Consider the following 23,874-nt stretch of genomic DNA (forward strand, 5'->3'; position numbering starts at 1 on the left):
AAGCATAATTACACAAACACAAAAATACAATCATTAACATTTTACTGGATACAAATGATAAGCATAAGGAAATGTCCACATACACTCACTGGCATGAATTTGTGTTAGTTTGCTATTAATATATGTACTGTGGATTGGTGGTAATGTGACTGAAAGATGTATATTAAAAAAATTAGAGAGCCACTCATGTTTGACATGATCTTATACTGAGATAAATATCTATACAGTGATATGACCCTGCATAGTCACATGTGATCATATCAACATTATCTTTTTTCTGACAAGGTATTATCAAGATAGTCAAACCTCCTCAACAAAGCTTGCTTTGATCAAATACCAGATACTATTACCTAAAGTGTTGGATGATACAGAAACAATCTGTGCAAGTGTAGCAATTTTGACTCAGAAAATTTTAAAAAAGTAGTATTTACAAAGGTAACTTTTAAATTCAATGATTAAGACTCCAGTCTTCGTATTCCAACACCTGATCATTTAATTTCTTATTTTTGGCGTTTTGCTCTCCTCTCCCCATTCCTTCTCCCCACCGCAAATATTAGCCCATGTTTAAAGTAAACTATCACAATTAAAACTCTTCAGAAAAAACAAACAGTAAGTTATTCACCTTGTGCCAAAAAAAAAAAAAAAAAAAGCAGCACTAAAACATTACTCAAAAGATTCCATAAATCCTTCATAGTTAAGGAAAGTTCCAGGAGCAAAAAGAACTTATACAACTTGTAGAACCTGAGAGGAGAAGTAGGGGAAAGAGGAGATTGTTGTCCCTTGACTTCTTTTTCTGAACTTCATTTACAAAAAGCTCCTGATACTTTCCAAATGTTTCCACACCTGCTGGCACATATGGTTTAATATACAATCAATTTAAATAAAACATCAAATTCAAATTCCCACCATAAATAATTCAACTCTTACAAAAACTGGTGAGTTTTAGCCATTTCAAAACTAGCCCTGCCTGGCTAGCCATTTGGTTAGAACTCAGAAGTTAAATAAGAGAATTCTTACAAAAATTTGGTTATCTATTTTAGCCTTGTAACAGTTTAATACAAATTAAATCTAGAAGAAATCCATTTTCAGTGATATTTTGTTTCTTTTGTGTACATCCTAGTATCCATTGGTTGTAACTGTATAGGCTATGCAAGAAACAGAACCACTCGAGCTTTTTCTACTGGTTCTGTGAGCCAGCTGGCTTCAATTAATTTAAATGGGAAAAAAAAATCCTTATTCTAAATGGTAGATAAACCCTCTATCCTTTTTTCTTAGAGTGTTATCCATCCTTATGACACTGCATTTCTTCTCAGCTTTAAATCAGGGGTTGTCAATACTGTCTCTTTTTGTTTCCATCTTGTTTCTCAAATTCCAGCACATCTGGGGAAAGAGCTCGTCATTTTACCTCCTTGCTGAAGTCGGTCTGCTTTGGAAAGTCAGAATACTGAGTGCTTCTCTAGGTCAGACTGGTGCTAATTTGAGTATGGAGTGGAACCAAGCTGGTTTGATGTAGAGTTTGGACTGATTTTCATGCTGGGCTGGAGATCTTGCCATCTCAGATGGCTTCAGGAAACTGGGTGGGGAGTGGTAGCCATTTCCATGCCAGAGTCTCTTAACAGCAAAAATACAGAAGAGAAACTGAAAGAATGAAAAGACTTGTGGTTGAGTGAAGGGAATTTCCATGTCCCTGAGCAGTGGTATTGTTCACTGAATTTGTGATAGTTGACAGAGAAATGGAACTTGAAGAATTGTTTGAAGGTGTTGGACTTGTTCCATTGGTATTGCAGTAGATCTAGAATGCAGGGGAGAAGAAAAAAAAAAAAATAACAAAAAGGAGATTTTGTGAGTTTGGTTGATTTTTTTTTTTTTTTTTAATGAGAAGACAGATTAGTAGTAAAGAACAATGTGTAGCACTACTCAGTCACTCTTGAGATACAATACACACAATTGCTCATGCCTCTTTCATTGTGCTGTTAAGGACAAAGACATTTTGAAGTACGTGCATGGAATTTGTTAAAGAAATAAATCTAACATTTTTCTAAATATTTTTCTGTTGCTATATAACTACCACTTTATCAACAGTCTGAACTGAAACAAAAGATAAAATAGAGCAGTAGGTTTCAAAAGACCTCACACTGAAAGAAAAATAAAATGCAAATATAAAGCTATGCAAAGACAAATCTTAGTCTTTGCAGACTAAGCCACAAACAAAAATATGAATAAACAACATTGAAGAACCCATTGATGCTGTTTCTGCGGCTGGTTTGGAGATTCCTTTCAAGCAATGGTGGGGCTTATATGAGTGGACTTAATATTTCAGGCTTCCTTGTCTCTTACCTTGCTGTGGTAGTACTGAACTGCACAACTTAGCACAAAGCACAATAGCTCAACCGGTTAAATCATAACCTATCGGCACACTAGAACCAACAAATATGCAGTGGAAAGACCATGTAATATTAGCATATTTTAATAAAGCTGACAAAAAGCAGGAATTTAAGAAAAAAATTTCTCTCATAACTCTGCATTATAGGGATTGCACATAAAAATTTGCACCCCATGTAACTTCAATATCAAGCTATTTCCTACACACACAGGAAAACTTTCAAAGCTAAGCTAACTAATGTTCTTCCAGTGAAAAAAAGATGTGATACACAAGGATGAAAAACAAGGGCAAGAATTGCATATCTGCTCCCCAAAAACACATGTAGTTTAGGAAGCTTGGCTTCAGCTCTGTGGCAACAAACTTGTATTATACCTTCTGGTAAGCCCTGTCAGACTTTTTTTTTTTGAAGAGCAGTTAGTTTAAAAAATATTCTCCATAAAAGGTGTCCTTATTACCTCATATTTCTAATGCTGCTGAGAAAATTAATTTTCTTTAGCAGAAAAGATAATTAAAGTCCCTCAATGCTGAAGCCATGAAGTCAATGCTAAATTTATTAGGAAGTTGCATGAGTATTTTAAGTATTTACTACTAAAAAAAAATATATATACACACAATAGAAAAATATCAGGATATTATAGAGCTTCTCGTAGTCAGGGTTTTTGGCAACCAGCAACATGCTGGAAGCTATTTAGGACTGCAGGATAAAAACCGCTGTGTGGAAGTTTCTGTTGAAACCAGTCCAAAAGTTATCAATAATGGATTGTGGAGTTAATAACCCTCAAGTTGGATACAAGGCAAGTCCCAACCAGCCCTGGAATTTCTTTGGTCTTCCTACAATGTCTGAGTCTCCTCTGCTGTTTTACACTCAATTATATATTTTTAAGGTTTTCTTTGTTTTAAACAGAAAGCCTACTTTCTGGAGGGTTTTTTTTTGGTTTTTTGTGGTTCTTTGTTTGTTTTGTGGAAGAGGAAGGGCTTAGAGCCAAGTTTCCCCAACGTCAGAGTAGATGGGACCCCAGACATATCATCTTAGTGAAGATGTGACAAATACCAGTAACCCAAAGGATCTGATCCTGCTCTCATCGCTGCCAAGTGGTAAGACCGCACTGAGCACAATGGAGAAAGGATAGTGCCCTTCCTTACAAACAAAGAAGGTGCTGGGAGAAATTAAAACGGTCTCCAGCAATTTCTTTGTTGTTTATTTTTATGATATTGTGTGACTGACCGTTTTCAAAAGGTGGTCTCTAGGAACAATACACTGAGGTGGGAGCTGCTCACAGTACGGCAAATCGCCTTTGCACCAAGGGCGAGGCTGGGCCAGCACGGCAGCAAGACACCGAGGTCTTGGCTTTAAGAACGTAAACCTTCCGCTCCCCGCGAGCCCTAGGACGGGACACAAAGCCCTATAGGCTTCGGGGGACACTCGGACCAGGGTCTCACTGTCCTCCGGCTGTAAAACTGGGAGCTAAATTGGGTTGGGGGGGGATTGCTCTGCTTCTTTTCGGCGGGAGAACTAACGCGCCTCCGCCACGGCTCAACGCCTTTCCCTCGAGGATCCCACGGGAAGAAAGGCGGCGAACTTCCAGCTTCACTGTTACAATTCGACCGGGGTAACCCACGCCACCGCCAGCCCACGGCGGCGGGGCCGAGTCCCTCCCTGCCCTGCCCCGTCCCCCGCGGAGCTGCAAGCCGAGCCCACCCGCCGGCGGTGCGGCCCCTCCCCAGCCGGGGCTGCCCGGGTTCGTTGTTCTGGCCCCAGGGCGAAGGTGAGGAAGCCGCCCGTCACCCAACGGGGCGTCCCGGCGGCACATCGAACGGCCCCACGGGGCGGCCGGGGAGGGTCTCGGTGCGGCTGCTTTCCCGTCCCTCACACTCGGGCCGGCGGTGGGGAAGCGCCGAGCCGTTCCGATGCTCACCTGCGTGGGTAGGAGGAGGGCCAGGAGCAGGAGCCCCAGACCGAGCCGAACCGCCAGCGCCGTCCCCATAGCCCGTCCGCTGCTGTCCCACCGCGGGTTGCGCTGGCGATGCTGCTCCGGTTGCTGTAACTGAGGGCGAGAGAGATGCGCCGCTCTGCCGCGCCCAGCCTTTTTATGGCAGCGCGGGCTCCCGTGACGCCCCGCCGCCGCCTTCCCCTCCTCCTCCCCACACCTCTGCTCCCGCCCTCCGTGGCCGCCGCCCCGGCAAGTCGTGGCCTCCCCCTCGGCCCCTGCCCCCGCTCCCCCTCCCCGAGCCGGGCCGGGCCGTGGTGCCCGCGGCGCGGTCGGGTCAGGCCGGCATCGCTTCCACAGACCCCGGAGCTTTGTTGTCTCTCGTTAGGGTCTCGAAGCCCGCGGTGTCTTTGTCTGCTGCCGGCGTCGTGTTGCGGTGCTGAGGGACTGGCATAGGGCGGCAGAGCTTGAGTGGCAGTCACTCTAGAGAAACGCTTATTGCTTATGAAAGCATCCGGCTTTTTATTTAAAAACAAAAAAAAAATTTAAAAATCAACTCATGGGCGAGAGAAGGAAAGGTAAAGAAGACTGCGAGTATCTCCACATGATGGGAACAGTGGGTGAAAGGCTGAGGAGTTAAGATCCCACCCTGTTCAGAGCTGCCTTAACCACTAGTGCTCAGGCTTCAGACCGCAGGTTGCGATTTCAAGCACTCTTTGGGTCTAAATATTTTATTATTGCCATTATTTCTTAAAGAGCAGGAGACCTGTGTAACAAGTGGAACAGCAGGTTCTTCCAGCTGTAGCCTCTGTGTATGAAGGGTTCCTTCTTCTGGCACAGCAAATACTGTAGTTGTATTGTATCTCCTCCCTTAATAGACTGAAGACAGATTGTGCTAGTGCCTCACCAAAGCAGTCAGGTGTCTCAGTGCACAGGCAAATTAACAAAAATAGTCTGTGTCTGCTTTATAAACTACAAGAAGAGACACCAATGTGCTGATTTTATTGTGACAAAGTAGTTATTTCAATTTAAAAGAAGAGGGAAATGTCCTGTTAGCTCAGACTATTCAATAGATTTTAAAATTGGCTGTGTTCATGTTTATCTTAGAACAAAGTGCGAAGAGACATCCACGTTCAGCACTACCTAACCTATTTGCCATTTCCAGGAGCAGGACTACTTTGCAGGAGTTTCTAAGGGCCATTGCTAGAACTTGGTCCCAAAGCATAGGAAGTACGTGCATGAGCCACAGAACCAGATGCTGGGATTTGTGTTAGGCAAAATGTATCATTCTAAGCCAAGTCCCACACTAATTACTTCAGAATGCCTGACAAAGTTATTTATTTATTTCCAGAAATAAAGGCATTTTGCAAGCTGTACCACCCAAAATATCGGTCCTTATTCTATACCTAAATGAAAGGTCTTCTGAGAGATGTATGGAGCCTGAAGCACTCCTGAAGTAACATTTCCCTATTTTTTATAAATCCCTGATCATAGTCAGAGTCCGGTTCACAATTAAAATGAAATCACAAATGAGAAGGAAGGTCACCTTTTCACTCAGGAGACACATCTAACTCTACAGAAAGGTGAAGTTCCCTGTGAGAGAAGCCACATGAATCACAGTGACAAAGCGAGGGCTCAGACCATTCCAAACCAGACTCCCTGGAGGAGACGCAAAAGGAAGGTCAGGGCTCTATGGTGGCCAAAGCAAAGAACATCCTAGCATAGATCCAACACAGATGGTTTCCATTCTAATCTCTCCCACCTTGCTTGGGAGAAAAGGAAGTGATACAGCTGTTGCTTGGTCCCATAGGGATCATGACTGGCTGTTGCAGGTTAGAGCAGCAGCTGAGACACATTAATGTCAAAGCTGCAACAGATGAGGATGAGGGAATAACTATCAGATGCTCTTTCCCGGAACTGTGTAAAAAAAATGAGGATGATGCACACTTCTTGTAAGGTGACATGAACCAAAACAACATTATACAGCTGCTAATTATCATTATATAGTGTATTGTACTTTTGGCATTTTAACAAGTTTCAGTGAAAAGGGGGATATCTTTCTTCTTTTCTAAAAATATGTTAAAGTTTGTTCCTTGAATAGCCATTTAACTAATGAAAAATGCAAATGTTTTAAAACATTTGGCAGAAGTTATAAATTACCGAAATAATACAACTACGTTAAATTTATGTTCTGAGGCTAAAAAACATGCCTGTCTGAAATATTCCTGAAACACTAATGCAAATAAGGAAATGTACTGGCAGCAAGGGAAAAGTGCTAAAGATAGTTTAAGCCCAAGATTTTCTTTGAAACTTTTGTAATTGGAAATTATAATTATAGTGCTTATGTTCTGTTATATTTCTACAACCAACTCTCCCCATTCAGGAAAGCCGCAATATTATTGATTCCTCCCAAACATATAAATTATCTGCACACCTAATTCCAAAACCTTTACTTTTTTTCAGCTGAAGCCTATAATGAAGTCTGCAGAAGATGTATCTGAGCAAGAGACCAGGACCAAATATATGGATTTTTCTACAAGATGAGAAGCACTGTAATTGAGTTGAGAACTGTACAAAGTGAAGCACTGCTATCTGGTGGCCAAAAGGCATTTCTGATTTTTTTCAGTCAGAGAAGACAATATACTCTCTCCATTAAACATCCTTTGCTAGCAGTGTGCTTTAAGAATTTCCATGATACAGAGATATATTGTTAAATATTACTGTTAAATCCTCATTGTTCTGCTTCCTTTATGTTTTCTAAGCCAGAATGGTACTCTGCACCTCTCCCAAGTAAATACGTAATATTTGATGAGAAAACAAATAGAAGAGGGAAAACTCCTTTGACCTTTTGGGTTAAATGTAAGTTCATCTGTATATTCCACCAGTGATTTGTAAGTTGATTGAACTTTGTAATAGTCATAACTTTCAGTCCAGTGATCAGAAGCAAAACAATAATGCATTAGCAAACAACATCAGCTAAAAGGACTGGCAGGAAAACCAAAAACAACAAAACCCAAAAACAAACAAACAAACAAAACTTAGTCATCTATAAAAGGAAACAGAGAAGTATTCTCTGAGATGTGTAATGTATTTAAATTTGGACAAGCTTTAGCCGAATAAGTGTAGCCAGGGCATTGAGTGGTATTAATAAGAACTAATTCTCACTTAACCATTCATTTAGTCTCACCTTTTAGCTGCCAATCTTGATCCATCTAAGCTTAAATATTTTAGGAGCATCAATTGCCAATGAGAATCACTGGATCCTGTGCTCCCAACCAGTTCTTCACTCTCCTTGGCTGTACATAGACTGGAACTTGTTACACCCTGTGGCCCATCCCAGGGATTTCACCCATTTTAAACCTCACTCTAGAGTGCACTGCAGCTCTCAGTACCCACCTGGGTCATACCTACATTACAAGTTGTTTTGGTTAGCCCCCATCCGTGACCATATTATGCATTTATTTTTCAGAACTTGATCTTTTTTCAAAGGAAAACTTTGAAGAGTAAAATCCAGCTTTCCAGTGTGTACTGGCTAGCCCATATATGCTGATCTATGCTGACATCATCTGGTGGTAAGTTTCCTTTAATCTTTTTTTGCTGTATGGATTTTACCTTGAGAAACTCTGACTTCAATATATAGGAACACTATATTTTCATAAGCTAGGCTGGCCCTTCTCTTGACCTATCTTGCAGCAGCATCAGAGCTCCAGCCACATAATCAAAACTCGTCAGCTTTTTTGAAGCACCCTCCCTTACGGTTGCACATTCAGCATCATTTCAGAGCAAGACTTAAGTACTGATAGGAGATGGCTGGTTGAAAGTGAATTTAGACAACTGAACAAAGCTGTCTGGAATGTGTCTTGGGTAAGAACTTGGAATATATATTGATTACATTCTTTCTTCCAGTGGAGGGTTGATATTAAATTTATGTTAGTAGAGCTTTTAATGGCATGATTGGTGGTACTGTAAATCTCTACTTAGTAATAAATGTTGATTGGATTAAACTATATATGTCTTCAGACATGGGCCTTGCTGTCATGATCCAGACCCTCATTATACCAGGATTCAACCAGGGCCACTGTTTCCTTCCGTGTCAATCTGAAGCAAAAAGCATCAGGCTACTTAATTAGAGGCATATAGTTATAGAAGTAAACAAAGCCATGATTTCCGGCCCTGGAATGATAAGCTTGGAAATCTGCGCAGAAGTAAAAAATAGTCTCAAGAAGAAGAAAGGTTGCCGCCCTGATACCCATGGATCTTTTGACTTCTGGGTAGACCTCAAGGGGTGGTGTCAGCTTACACAATTAGGAGTGGCTTCAGATCTGCTTGAAAGCACACCTTTCTCCCCAAGTCAAACAAATGCCTAGGTGACATCAATACAAACAAATTAAGTGGTAGCAGAGCCTGTTCTTTGGCCTTGAGGCCAACTGGCATGTCTAGCCACGTCCATACCAGTAAACTCTCCTGGCCTCCAGAAAATGGAGGCCAAATCTGAGGTGCCTATCAGTAGGAAGTTGCATCTGACCTGGGCCAACCCCTGAGTCATGCTCAGGAATTGTTTGCAATCATGCTACTAGGTATAAGACGAAACCAAGACAGGGATTTCCTTTAACTCATAAGGCATAATGCCAGATAACAGGTCTGTAGACATGAAGAAGTAAAAATAATAAAAGGTCTTTTTTTCCATCTTCTGATTTGAGGCGAGTTTAAAAATAATTCTCAGGAAAACAAACAAACAAACAACAAACACAAACCCCACAAAACAAACAAACAAAACCGTGAAGGGTATTCCACAACCCACAGATCTCCTGTTTCTTTGCCAAACTATCTTTGCAGAATATTTCTCTTAATACAAAGTCTTTTTCACTGCAAATTTAAAGTAATGACTACTTACATCGCCATAGTAAAACACACAGACAATAATGATGGCCAGATTTTTAAGAAAATCTTTACCAGTTGAAAACATATCAAGCACTTTGCATTGAGAGGAGGAAGGAAGGGTCTCATGACAGCAGCCATCTATATCTAAGTGAGTCTCTCCGGAAACCCTTGACAGATGATGGAGTGAAACAAGTGCTTCTATTATGTAATTCATCTCATTTCAACATAGACATCTGAAAAAGATAAATCACATCCTGGAGTTGCCCATATCTTTTCACTGGCTATTGAAACAGTGTAGATTATTAGCTCAGACATTTGCCACTACATTTTCCATTATTTTGAGGAACAGGTTCAGTTTCTTCAGCATTTCTTCATAGGCTTTCTATGCATTTTGGTTTCTTTCATTTTCACTCTCTCAAATCTGTCTACACTAGATCATATCATCCAAAGCAGGAAAAACTACTCAAACTGAGAATTCAGCATTCAACAACTCTGTTGATGTAGCTTAGAATGAAATTTGTCTTCTTTTTTTTTTTTTTTCAGCAGCTTCATAATGTTTGTGATCTGATGCAATTTTGAGATTATCTCACTACATTTCTTGAACAATAGTGCAGTCTTAGCACTTTTACCATCTCCTTGAATTTTCTTTGAATTTACTGATTGCAATTGGTGCAAGCAAATTCATCTCACTATATCTTGAGCGCTAGCTCTGTAAGTCTGTGATTTCTCCTGTTGACCACGATACTCTGCATTACCTCTTTTACCAGTGGATGAAAAATTAGTTATCTTGATATTACACTACTGCTTCATTCTGCTTCTTCCCGAACAAATGAAAAAATGTTCAATGAAAATCTGTGTCCTTATTAGGCATTTTAACCATCATCATTAGTTTATGACTGGTGGGATTTCTTCTGTCCCTGACACATTTCAAAATCTATGTTTTTATCTGTGCCTACTAAGCCTTTATCTTCTCTTGAGAAGCACTGAAAATCGGTGCCTTGCAATTTGAATCCAGTGTTCTTCCATTTCCCCTATTTATTTGTTATTGTTTGCTTATTTTTTGTGTTTACTTACTGCCTTCTCTTTGCTATTAGGGCAAATTTTTACCCATAGTTACCAAAAAGATAGTTTATGTAGAAACAGAGCTGCCTTACAAAGTGTTCAACTTCAGAATTCATTCCTAGTCACAGTGGCTGTGTGGCATCCTGAAAGGCTTATTCTTTTGTACCCTTTTCTGAGTAATTTCTAGTTTGTGTACGGGACAACATAATGAGAATGAAGCAAGGAGAAATCTGATAAACAGGAACAGAGAAAGTAGGAGCTGTTTATTTTAGAAGACAAAATAAGAACAAAAATGTTTAAAAAGCATATAAATGGACAAGATCTAGAAGGTAGATCAGCTGTTCTTCCCACTTCATAGTAGGAAAAGAGACCAGCACAGGCTTTGAAAAGACAGACTGCTGAAAGGAAACATGTATCAAGTGTCACCAAGATGTTAAGACTTCATGTATCTTTCAGATGGTGAACTCTCTGCCACAGGGTATCATTAGGCAAGGTGCAGAAAAGGAGTGGTCAGGTAGTGATGAGAACACCCAGAGCTTAAATAGCAAGTGTTGCAAGGACACATTTCCCTGGGAGACACATCATCACAGATCTCACCACTATGTGATTTACACATCTTTCATGCCTCTGGAGCTGGACACTCTGAAAGGAGGAGACAACCTAGACACCAAGCAATACAACTACTCTGATGTTCTATCCATCCCTATTGCACCTTTGTTTATATGTATGTATATGTATTTAAATATAACAAAGGTGTATTGGAACCTACAGATACATTTTTCTTTCCCAATGTAGTAATGTTTATAAATGCTAATCAAGGAAACTTCATCCCTTGGGCACAATGGACATTGAAGTACTTTGGACAACCTTTTTTTTCTGCTTTTAAAAGCAAACCTGACATACAAATTGTAACTGGGGAAAAAAAAAATAAATAAGAGAGAAAACTTTAATTGTACACAGATGGAGGAACAATCTAAATTCCCTCATTGGAAATTAATTATGTTAGACTTGCACTCATTAGTTACTATCAATTAGAGAAGAGAACATTATGTTCTAAATAGTAAAGCCATTAATCTGAGGAGAATACAGAGAAAACACAGAAGTAAACAAATAATTCAAACTAATTAACATTTTCTCATGAAATGTGTAGTTTTATGGCTAATAAGCAAGGTTCAAATAACAAATGCTTAATTGATTGTTTTTCCTTTTTATTGCATTTGCCACCCACTGTTAGCCGTAGCTAGATAAACCCTAGAGCAGCAACCAAAACCAATAGGACCTGAGTGTGTCCACCACAGAAGGAATGAAAGTCTGAAAGCCTGGCTTAGAAAACAGTACATTAACTTTTCCTACCAAAAAAAAAAAAAAAAAAAAGTCATAATGTTTTAGATAATTGGCAAAGAAAAAAGTGAGGGAAAAGCAAACAAATCTCATTGCAAACCTCTCACCAAACTGGAGAGTTGAAGAATTAGCAGTGGAACTGTGGAGCCTTTAATCTTTGAGTATCTGGATTGAGTATCAGGCTGACTGAAGGAAGTTACTGTTTCCCTCCCATTTGCTTAGCCACTGATGCAACACCAATTTTCACTAGCAAGGCAGCTCTGTATTTCTGGTTTAGGTGAGTTGTCATGCTCTGACTTATTAGGGTGGCCTCCGTCAGCTTCTTTAGCACTGGTCAGAGCAGTCTGCACTGCCCACTTCTGTTTTCTTTCTCATTGTGGCTCAGTGTGGCCTTCTACTGTAAAAGAGGATAGGCAGATAAAATCAAATTAGTCAAGTAATGAAAAGAATGGGGGAAAAAAGAATGTTACTTTAGCAAGTGCCTCTCTCCCTCACTTGAAGAAATATCAAACAATACCTGAAACTCATCCACCTTACCTTGCTCATCTAACTATCCGTCTATTATGTTCGAGTTTTCAAGGAATAAGTAGGCTGCAAGCAAAGGTGCTGTGTGAGACCTCACTCACCTCTGGAAAGGGATTCTCTGTGCAGGTCGCCAATGTGACTGCAGGAAAAAAGTGGACAGGAGTTGATAATGCTCTTGTTATTGTGAAAGATGAAACAGCAAGATGAGGAGTTGGTAAGTAGAGAGAGAGAGAAGTTTCAGTGTACATGGGGGTTAGAGACATTACAGGTATCCTAAGCAGAATAAACCCAGTGTTCTATAGTAAAAATGGTACAGTAGATTATATGGGTAAATGTGTGAGAAAGGGAAACCAGTTTAGGGCAGTGTGCCAACAGAAAAGGCAGCACAGGAAGGGCTAGAAAAAGAGCTTCTGCTGCACAGAAGATTAGTTTTCAGAGATGGGCTTTAGAGAACATGATGGTAACATTATTTAGTAATGGACTGGGTGCAAGCAACATGCTAGAGGATTTGCCTCCAGACTGTGGACTAAGAGAACATCTAAGCAGTGACAACGGGAGTGTAACACTGGAAGAGGTGAATTAGCAGTCAGGGAGATTTAGCTCATTATTCAAATGAATATGGATAAACTTAAAGGTGGTGCTCACACGGGGACACTCTGTATTGCCAGGTTGCATAAATATGCACAGAACACTATCTGGTCACCTCCTCAGTGCACCTTGAAGTATAATTTAAAAGGTGTGTGGTTCCAATGAGGTAATGCTGAGGTTCGATCTGCAGTGACAAGTAATCTGGTGAAATGTGCATTGCAGAACATTAGTCAGAACTACTCACAGGGCTTGAGTGGCAACATGGTACTCTTGGCTTTACTCTGAGATGCGACAAGTGTCAGCAGATCTGCTGTCGCTTGACCAACCTTGCACAAACATAAAGGTAACAAAAAACCCTAGTCAGTGGGGAGGGAATTCCTGATTACAGATTGCAACATACACGTCAAAAGCTATGAAGAATTTTCTCTCTGCGCTATCAAAACAAAAAGACTATTCTCCTTGTGAGTGAATGTCATATGTAGTATACTGAGATAAAGAAATGAAAAGCATAAACCAGAGAGGAACTACGCTTCCTAAACAGAAGACGACTACACTGGGGGAAAAAAAAAAAAAAAAAAAAAAAAAAAAGTAATTTAAAAAAGGAGTAATTCTATGAGAATAGCCCTGGGAGGAAGAACACATCTTGGTTAGACAAATTTCTCACTCAAACTTTCAAAAGGGTACATAGACCACCACTAAACTGCCAGAGATGCAGAGATGAATGACCACTGTTTCTTAGCAAAGCTGGAAGTTTTAACTCTATGTTGCTGAAGTGTCATTTGCTTTAAAACAACGACAACAACAACAAAGCTTCGAATCACCTCCTCCTCAGACATGTGTGACAAGCCTGTGTTTGAGAGCACAGCCTGAGCTTGTGGCAGCGTTGTGAGAGAGCTGTTCACTGCCACCTAACGGTAAACGGGGAGAAAAGTCAGACTGGTTCTTCCCCCAGTCGGAATGGTTTAGTTATAATTACAGTTTGATACAATTAAAGCAGGAGTAATGACTATTAACTTCTTTTTTATACTTTTTTGGTCATTAAAAACTGTGCTTAATGACCCAGGCTGGGAGTTGCCAAGACCTCAAACAACTGGAGTACAAATCTTAAAGACAAGCGCTTTCATGGCCCTTCTTACTCTGTGGCACAGAGGGAATCTGATGACAAGGACACTCGTGTGGCACTGAAGTTCCTCTGCAGTCCGGGGCTGAATGAATCCTGACAAAAACCTCGGTAAGCATCTGCTTTCATGACCAAGATTAAATAGTAACACGATGTACAACTAGAACAGTAGTCCATGTAGCTGGACTAGGAAATGAAGCAAGTATGGCTGAGATGCCTCTGTTTGGGTTGTGCAATGATGAGATAGATCAGATGCATTATACCAGTTCCGGACATCCAAGTTACATTTCATCTGTGACCTCTTTGAGTGCCACACTATTAACCTTCTGCAAACCATAAGGCCTGCAGGAAAGGATACCAAATGGTGAATTGATTACTTTCTGGTTTTGTAAGATGCCACTATATTGTCATATTTGAAGAATATGAAAGACAGAGTGACTTCAGACATGTTCTTTATCTTGCCTTTCAATATAGAGATGCAATAAAGATAATGTCGACTAGCCTATACATCTTCGTTTACTGAGAGTAAGTTATCTTCACCCTTAGCAAGGTTAGAGCATGACTTTATGTGTGACTAATCAAATTCTAAGAGCTCTGAAAAGAATGGGGTGCATAGAAAGCTAGGTTTGTGGGGGGGGTTGTTGTTTGGTTGTTTGGGGGGTTGCTTTGTTGTGGTTTTTTGTTGTTTGTTTGTTTTGTGCATTTTTTGGTTGGTTGGTCGGTTGGTTGGGAGGGCAGGGTTGGGGGTTGGGTGTGGGTTTTTCCCCCATAGAGGAGGCAGCACATTTCTGTGAAGGGAATCCCCACTGTTCAGACATACATTTCTGTTCTGACTCACTATGTGCCACTATGAATACAAGAAAGTTACTCTTACCAACTTCTTTCCTCAATAAGGATGTATATTTACTTTAAGACACATGGAAGAAAAGTGCTAAAAAGCTAACAGCTATATTCCCAATTCAAATTGGTCAGAATTTCACAGAACTGGGCACTGAAACATTCAAAATACATACAGACGTAAAGATGTTTGCAGCTTCCTTCCCAGTAAGGTTTCTAAGGAGGGGAAATAGCTTTGCAAATGAATTGCTCCATTACAAAATATCTCTGACATTAAAATCTCTCATTCAAACATTTTTATGACGAAGTTTATACAGGTGTAAATTTAAGCAATCACTTATAATTCCTATGCTAATTGCACAGCTGCTGTGCAGTAGTAGCTCCACAGTTATGTCACTTGCCACATTTGCTGGTAGTTTTCTAAAGGAGGATGGATTGGTCTGTTGGGTGAGCTAACAAGCATTTTAAAGGAGAATTTCAAATCTGAAAAGCTCTTCCATCTGCAAAAATTACCCTGAACCTTATGCAACCATTTACATCAGGGCAAGATACTGCCAATCTGATGGAGTTCTGTTTCGTACCCATTTCATATGGATAGAGAATTTCCCAAATGCTGTGCAGAGCATTCAAAAACACTGAGGGACGTATGGTTGGTCTATGACAGAGAGAAAGCTGGGAGAAGGCAGGAGGAGGGATGGATCTCTCCTAGTTTCTGAGCTCCAAAGGGGTGGGATTATGGATTACAGCAACAGTGGTAATGTGGTGTGGAAGAGGGAGATGCAATGTGAAGGAAGGTAAAGACAGGGGAAACCCAGGCCACAAAGTGATTGGGATTAGATCATCATGGTGGCCAAGCCTTTGAAATTAATCTGTGGTCAGGAAATTTCAGCATCTGCTGGAGGTGTTTCCCAGGTGAGAGATTTCCGCTGTTTTCTGTTTTGGGCATGTGGGTAGAGCCTGGGGAGCTGAAAACACATGTCACCTTGGCACTGAGGTCCTGGAAGCTTAGTCTTGTAGAGGCAAATGGTTCAACAAGGGAAAATCAGAGGTGTGTAAAATCAAAGCGATACAAAAACTATGGACATAATTACTTCCGAGTGCTTTGGCTGAGAGGTGGGCAGTGAGGGAGGGAATCACAGAATCACAGAATGTTGAGGATTGGAAGGGACCTTAAAAGATCATCTAGTCCAATCCCCCTGCCGGAGCAGGAACACCCAGATGAGGTTACACAGGCGGGTTTTGAATGTCTCCAGAGAAGGAGACTCCACAACCCCCCTGGGCAGCCTGTTCCAGTGCTCTGTCACCCTCACTGTGAAGAAGTTTCTTCTCATATTTAAATGGAGCCACTTGTGTTCCAGTTTGTACCCATTGCCCCTTGTCCTACCATTGGTTGTCACTGAGAAGAGCCTGGCTCCATCCTCGTGACATTCATCCATTATATATTTGTAAACATGAATAAGGTCACCCCTCAGTCTCCTCTTCTCCAAGCTAAAGAGCCCCAGCTCCCTCAGCCTTCCCTCATAAGGGAGATGCTCCACTCCCTTCATCATCTTTGTTGCCCTGCGCTGGACCCTCTCCAGCAGTTCCCTGTCCTTCTGGAACTGAGGGGCCCAGAACTGGACACAATATTCCAGATGTGGTCTCACCAGGGCAGAGTAGAGGGGAAGGAGAAAGTCCAGCCCAGGCTCGGGGGAACCTGCTGCCGAAACACCCCGCAGACAAACCCGTGCTGTGCCGCTACCCCCCGGCCCCCAACCAGCGTACAGTGAAAAAGAGCACATTGAAAAAAAATAAAAAAAGAAAGAAAAAGCGAAACAGCGGTGGGGAGGGTGGGGAGCAGCATAACGGGAAGCAGCTCGGACGCGTCTCGGTGCGGCTGCGGAGCGGCAGCTGTGCGGGCGGAGGAGGAGCAGAGGCCGGCGCCGAGGCGCTGGTTGCTCCTCCCGGGGAGCCCCGGCAGAGGGCGCTGAGCGCGGGCTGAGGCGGCTCCGCCTCCGGCCTGCGAGCGGCGGCGCGGGGACGGCAGCGGCAGGCCCGGGCCCGAGGCGCTGGGAGGACGCAGGTAACCGAGGTTCGGCCGCGGCGCCCTGAGCCCCGGCGGGCGTCCCCTCCGGCACGACCGGGGCGCGGGGGGCCCCGCCGCGGCTTCAAGGTCGCGGGGCCGGGGGAGCTGCCGGGGCCGGCGTGGCCCCCCCGGCAGCGGCTGTGGGCGCCGGCCAGGCCCGCGGCCTCCGCTGGGGCAGCGGCCGGAGGAGTCGGGTCTCCCCGGGTTCTCCGGCTGCGGCGGGCCCGCCACTGAGGGCCCAGCGGTGGGTCAGGGGCCGCCCCCGGCGCGGGGGCTGCTGTTGCCGTGGCTGCCGGCCTCGGAACGGGCTGCCAGCCGCCCGAGTGGGCGGGCGGTGCGTGGATCTCTGTCCGCGCTGAGGTTTCACGGGGGAAAGGCGCCGCCCGTGGTGCTCGGGGCGGGCTCTCGGCCGTCCTGGCAACGGGGCGCGGAGTGACACCGAGCGCTAAAAATAAGCAGCAGTAGTTGTTCAAGTAACTCTTCCAGGAATTTGTCCCCAAACTGAGCAGAGGTGTGAGTCTTCTCTGAGGTTTGCACCGTCCTGAATATTAAATTAAATCCACATATTTAAAAAAAAAAAAAAAAGCCAAGGGAGTTGTTTTATTTTTCTTTGGCCGGTAGTTACCTTCATTAATCAGGGCTTTTCCCCAACCACAGGAAAAATAACCTCATTCCGATTCATGCAGAGTTCACTTGCGTGCAGGGCAAACAAAGTCGAGTCTCACCAAGTAAACACGTGTTTCACATGTGTAAGGCCATAATAAGAGCTGTTGCTCCACCTAGCTAGGAAGGAATGTACATCGATTTCTGGGAGGGCTGACAGACATCTGGGCTTTTTGGGGGGTGTTTCCATCTACTTGTGCAAGGTTAGAAGTGGCTCTAGAAAGGAGCAGGACTGTGGAGCTCACCCGTGAGACTGTTGCTGCTGCTGTCAGTCCTGTTGCAGCACATGGAGCGATGTTATTTCTCCTGACCTCCACCACGAAGCTGTTTGCCATTCGGAGAAACACGAGGGGAACATTGTGCGGCGCTCTGCCCCACAGCAGCGTTGTGGTGTGACCAGACACTGAAGTTACACAGGTTTTGACTCTCCTGGCTGTGGTATTGAGCAAGTGGCTTTTATTGGTAATAACTCATGATAAATGAAGGTCTTCTTATGCTTTTTGTGACGTAGTTAACTTAGTTTCTGTGTCTTTTGTGAATGTATGGAGGAAAATGCCACAAGTATCTTTAGACAGTTAATATGAAACACCAGAGAAGGAATTACGAACAAAGTATTCCACTGGGGTTTTTAGTGTTTGTTTTTCATCTGATGTTTTTGCTCTTTGTAATGGTGGACAGTGTATGAGAAAGGCAGATCATAAAGCCAGTATAGCCTTGTGCTTTTAGATGGTGTTTGCTCTATAAGGAACTAGATAATAATATATATTTTTAGTAACTATTATGCTGTATCTGGATAAATCCTTCCAATAGTCAAAGCAGTTGCTCATTTTTACACAAAAATGTTTGTTTTATTTTAGGGTATGCTATGACTGGCTTCAGACTCCCCATCACTGCTTTTAGAAAACTAAATGTCTGGTTTGGACTGTGGGAGAAATTCCCCTCTAATAAACTGTGTCTTTCATGGAGGAGAAGCCTATTCTGTAGCTGTCAAGCAAGCACAGTAAACTACAGAAGATGTTTCAGCTTTTCCCCAGCAAAGCTCTGTGCACTAAGACTTTCTCCAGAGCATATCTCAATATTGTCTCTGCGGAACAAAAGTAACAAAAGCTCTAAAAGGAGCAGACGAACTGTACAAGAAGAGGAAGAAGAGGATGAAGATGAAGAGGAAAGCGATTTGGAAGATGAATTTGAAAATGATCCTGATGTAGTGAAAGATTACAAGGATCTTGAAAAAGTAGTGCAGTCTCTTCGATATGATGTGATCATGAAAGCTGGTCTAGACATTGCAAGAAAGTAAGTATGGAGGAAACAACCTGCTGATCAGAAAGATGAAAATTTGAATTTTGATACCCTTTTGTTGCTGGGATAATTCAGTATTTTGTTGGGGTTTTTTGGTGTAGCTGTTTTGACTGTCTAAACATATATTGTGTATGTATGGGTGTTCTTTTCTGTTCCACCCTACCTCCCTTGAAACAGCCCATTTTCTGCATTTCCCTGTCTACAATATTTCTAAGATTGCTGAGGAGGCATTTTCTATCTGTTACTATTTATTTAAAATTAAGAAAACACAAAATACTGATATTAAGCAATACAAAGAGATCTGAGATTGAGGGAGTACAATAATACGCTACTTAATGGCTGTAGAAACAGGTGATGGTAAGGGTAAACCTAACGTCCTAGGTCAACCAGGTAAATGTACGATCTATGAATATACGAAAATGTTTGATCTAATGCAACTTACAGAAGCCTGATATCACAGTGTTGTTAGAACAGTGTATTAGTTTAACTTGATCACTTAAAAATTATTAAATTGGCTGGTGCAGGAAAGGGGACGTTATTCGTTGGATATTCAGGAGACAGGTCTTTAGAAACAGGTTTTTATTGCTTGCACCTGTTACACAGAGCAAGTATACTCTATTATTTAATTTAACATCTATGGAATAAAGGTATCCTTTATGTGCAGTTTAGAGTTGTGGAAATGCACCTTGCACATGAGTGGTGTTACGTTATCTGCAAAGAAACAATTGTATTTGGTCTGCTGCACACTGTAAATGCAATAAAACCTTGTTTTTCTTCAGTAAAGTAGAAGATGCATTCTACAATAATGAACTCAGGCTGAATGGAGAAAAACTATGGAAGAAAAGTAGAACTGTAAGACTTTTTAAAATTTAAATTTTTTAATACAGTACAAGAAAATAACTAAGGCATGACCTCTTCTCCCTCTTTTTACTTGGGTCAGAAGAGCTAACCACTGAATTGCTGTAAGAAGCGAATGAACAGCACTTGCTAACACCACTTCCAGCTTTGTGTGTGACTCTGATTGCCTGGGCAAGACGTTATTCCCTAGGGCAGACAGGAGTCTTCTGATATTAGAGAAGAAAATCTAAGGCTGGAAGTCAGGAGAAGGCAGACGGTAGCAAGGACAGGGCTTTCCATGTTGCTGAAGGGATGACAGATGTGAGGTTGATGGAGCAGGAACGATTAAATCCGAGATATTGGTGGAGCAGGCGTATGATTAAAGAAAAAGAGAAAAGTTGATGACAGAAGGGGATTTAAGCTGGGGTAGCTCTGGGAAGGTGACTGTGTTTGTAATGGAGCACACAGGAACACAGTTAGTGGGAAGGGCCAGAAGGGTTGCAGGCCATGCTTGTTCACAACAGAGCTTCCCAGAATGGTGACAGGCATATTTTTACCCAGCCTTTATGTTGAGGTGATCCTAGGTGGTAGTTACTGTCATCGAAGGGCAACAAGAAGAGAGTTTTTAATCCCTGATCCCCTAAAGTTAAGGCTGGTTTTTGAGAGGCAAACTGCTTTTGTGACTTTTGAAAGGAACACAAGCAGTTGACCCGCACTCTGTTTATTAAAACCACTTTAAACTCTTTTAAAGGAAGGAGAACTTTGCATTTTGCTCTTTTGTGTCTGTGTTGATACAAAAAGATGGGCAGGAAACATCCTTCAGGAAAAAAACATACATTACACCTTTTTCTCCAAGTTAAGTGTTGGTTGTAGAACAGGAAGGGTAAAGCCCTTGACAGAGAAGGTCAGGAGACATTTAATTGCTTATTGCCAGGGCTCTCCTAGAAGTTCATAGCTGGAGGATCTATAATGGGTCTAGTATTGCCTTCCTTCCTCTTCCCCTGTGAGATAAGAGTATTAAATGGAAAGGAGCAAAATTAAAATTGGACGTGGACTGTGGGGATTTGTTTTCCCGAGGGTATGTTTATAATCACTCATCTCCTCTTTGTGTTTCCAGGTGAAAATTGGTGACACACTGGATCTCATTGTAGGTGAAGATAAAGACACAGGAACCGCTGTAGTTATGCGGGTAGTCTTAAAAAAAGTATCTGACAAAACTGAAAGTGAAAAATACAAAGTAATTTTGAGGCGTTGGAAAAACTTAAAAGTGCCCAAACAGGATGTATTTAAGTAACAGGGGGTTGCATGTGGCAGCATAAGATTTTTGCAAAGAATGTATTTGTTGTTAAATCCGAATTTTGGTTAAACAAAATTACAGTACCCTTTTTTAAGGGTTTGTGTTGGAATGTGATCTCCCTCTGCTGTGTACATCAATATTAATGCAATAAGCCTGTCACTTCTTGCTGTTAGTTTTGTTTCATGATATTGTGAGATAAAAGATCCAACTCTCACATTTCCAGGCAGTTTCCTTACAGATGTTATATATAAAGAACCAATAAAGACTAATTTGATCACTGTTTAATTGCTGTCTGGTTTCGTTAATCGGAAAGGTTCATTAAAGCTGCCATCAAAACAAGCTGAACTGCTTTCTTAGTCTTATATCTAGATTCGTAAAATAGGGATAAAAAACCCAATTATGTAAAATTGCTTCCATTTTCATTGTTGGTTTGATCCTGGTTAACAATAGCAACTCTGTGCTTGTGTGCATGCTGCTATACTGAGAGTACAGAAGGATACTGATGGCAGCTGTGTATCTCTAAGCAGGAAACTTCACCGTGACAAAGCCTGAGTTGTGGCAGAGATACTCTGCTCGCACAGAGAACGCAGATCAGCAAAGAGACGGGTGTAGCACTGCTGATTTTTACTGTGTGAGTAACTTCATAGGAAAATGAAATCTCAGTTTGTCACATAGTCATTTCAGTGCGGCATTTAAGAGAGTATTTATGAAGGATTAGTTGGAGCTGGCACCAAATGCTATGAAGATAGAGAGATGAGATGCATCCTCTGTTCCCCAGTTCCACTTCCCATTGCTATTCTAAGTGGCTCCCACAGTCTCCAGAGATACTGAGAGAAACGAGTAGATGTTTTAACGAGTAAATGTCAGTGAGCTCCAGTTGTTGGGCAGCAACCATTTGTTACTGTGAAGTCCTTTTCAGTAGGTACTGTCCGTGACCTCCAGCAGTAGCAGCTCACAGGGCCAGAGTAGGACCCCACTCGTAAACCTCAGGGATGCTTTGGGGCTCAGGGGGAGCCAAGGTACAGACACGAAGAAATGAACTTTCTGAAAGAGTCTATTCTATAAAACCAAGAGCGTCAAAAAAAGCCAACAACCTTCCTGACATCTGAGGTGGGCTGCTGACATAAGAGCGAGCACAGGCAATGTAATTTATTTAGGCAGAATATGAATGCAACATTAGGCTAAAACCTTAGATCTGAACTTCCAGAAAAGCCTATTGGGAAGTAAACAAGAGTTTGTGATAAAGACCAATCTCTCTCCTAGTGATGTCAGAGAGAGACTTTTTACCAAGGCCTGTGACAGGACAAGGAGTAATGGTTTTAACCTGAAAGAGGTGAGACATGGTTAGATAGAAGGCAGAGATTTTTTACAATGAGGGTAGTGAGGCACTGGAATGGGCTGCCCAGAGAAGCTGTTGATGCTCCCTCCATCCCTGGAAGTGTTCAGGAACGCAAAAGGGGTGTGTGGGCACAGGTTGGTACTGCTGAACCTAAAAATTCTTCAGTTTCCAGAACTTATTTCAATGCACATACAGACAAATGTTTCAAGAAGAAGTGGTGGTTTTTTGTTTTTTTTTAAGTCTTGGAAAGACAGGGCACAAGAAAGGCAAAGGACAGCATTACTTGGCATAAAACTAAACTCCTAGGTTTAACACAAGGGATCAAATCTCAAATGTAGGATGCGATCCTGTCGAGCGACTCACTCCTACTGCTAAGAGCTACCTCAGGATTTTCTTTTCACATAAAACATTTGTAGAGCTTGCTAACACACTACTTTATGCAGTAACCAGAGTCACACGTTCCTGAAAGTGTAATGATTAAAGGAGAATTTTGCCTCCCAGGGAAGCCTATACTAACACACACCACCACAAAATGTCTCTGGAAACAATGACAAACAGTTTTGCCATAATGAAATTTGTGAAGGAAATTGGAAATGATTGCTTGACATTTCTGTGTGCGTGGAGATATCAATTAGCTGTTCTTCCTCCAGTCTTCAGCAATCACTACTTATTTTGTTGCCGTTTATTAACACAAATTTGAGTGTGATTTGATACATGGTGATTTTTGCCCATTTTTTTGACTGAGAAGTCACACTAAATTTTTAAAAACAAAATAAGGAAAACCTAGGAACAAACAAACAAACAAAACCCAACAAAACAGAATGTTTGTTCTATTCATGTTTGCCTTTGGCAGGGAGAAAGGGAAAAAAGTAGGAAAAGAACAGGTCATATTCTCCAGAACAGCTTTACTTCCCTTTTATTGCAGCTCTTCCCTTCCTGTGAGAATCAGTTATTCTTTCCAAATTGTTAATGAAAGAAAAATGCTCCATGGGGACCACAGCCCCATTATGGAACAGATCAGGAAACGGAGCAAGCAGGCGGTCTGCTCATGTCCCGGGCTTTTCTAGCTACTAACTAGAAAAGATGGCATAGAGAAAATGGCAAAAATGCAAAGGAATATGCCGGATAAGAAGAAATGGTGTAAGGGCTAACCTGTTGCCAGTCAGATGAGATATAAGGAAAATGCTGTAAATATGATGGAGTTTTGATTTTGTTAGGATTTACCTGCTTCTAGCACGGGGACTGGCCAAGCCTCGGCAGCTCCTTCAGCCAGGGCTGTGCTGCAGGAAGGACAACCTCTCAAAACACGATTTATATGAGCTGTGACAAAGATGAGTATTATGTATTCTGTGTGAAATTTCTCTAGGAACTTAAAGACTACCATCAGTACCACTGAGAAGTTCAGATGAATGACTTTTGTAATGGAGGGGGTAAAATGAGGATTTTCGAAAGCACTGTTATTACTAGAAATTTATCTAAATATTTTCTAGGATAAAACAGTAGGTAGGAAAGAATGAAGACAAACGGCTGTGACTTTCTTTTGTTTTCTGTCTTTTGTAGCAATTGTAAGAGAGAATTAAGAGAGGGATCTAAACCATCACTTCAGCTATTCATTTTTAACAACTTCCAGCACATTTAGAAAGAAGTTTTCAGAATGCTCCTGAGGAAAAACCCATAACTCTGTTGATTTACTCAGAAAAATCACAGGC

At 41.9% G+C, this 23,874-nt stretch overlaps 2 protein-coding genes across 4 annotated transcripts; one reads left to right on the top strand and one right to left on the bottom strand.

Moving 5' to 3' along the window:
• Positions 1-1,545: 1,545 nt before the first annotated feature.
• On the bottom strand, positions 1,546-4,368 carry CD24 (CD24 molecule; the record flags this gene model as incomplete). The annotated part of the gene is made up of 2 exons (XM_080342071.1): positions 1,546-1,792; positions 4,300-4,368. 2 exons carry the CDS (start codon positions 4,366-4,368, stop codon positions 1,613-1,615), a joined length of 249 nt encoding a protein of 82 aa, XP_080198197.1. The 3' UTR covers positions 1,546-1,612.
• An 11,903-nt stretch (positions 4,369-16,271) lies between these two features.
• Positions 16,272-21,099, top strand: MTRES1 (mitochondrial transcription rescue factor 1). Of its 3 annotated transcripts, XM_080341911.1 has the most exons (5): positions 16,667-16,727; positions 17,666-17,855; positions 18,251-18,686; positions 19,472-19,544; positions 20,647-21,099. In XM_080341911.1, the coding sequence occupies exons 3-5, from the start codon at positions 18,259-18,261 to the stop codon at positions 20,821-20,823; spliced, it is 678 nt and encodes a 225-aa protein (XP_080198037.1). In that variant the 5' UTR covers positions 16,667-16,727; positions 17,666-17,855; positions 18,251-18,258; the 3' UTR covers positions 20,824-21,099. The 3 variants fall into 3 exon arrangements, with proteins under 3 accessions (XP_080198036.1, XP_080198038.1, XP_080198037.1); XM_080341910.1 differs by having other exon boundaries at positions 16,272-17,855; XM_080341912.1 differs by lacking the exon at positions 17,666-17,855 and having other exon boundaries at positions 16,522-16,727.
• Positions 21,100-23,874: the final 2,775 nt, after the last annotated feature.

This window comes from Nesoenas mayeri (assembly GCF_963082525.1).
Source record: "Nesoenas mayeri genome assembly, chromosome: 3".
NCBI classification, from domain to species: Eukaryota; Metazoa; Chordata; class Aves; order Columbiformes; family Columbidae; genus Nesoenas; species Nesoenas mayeri.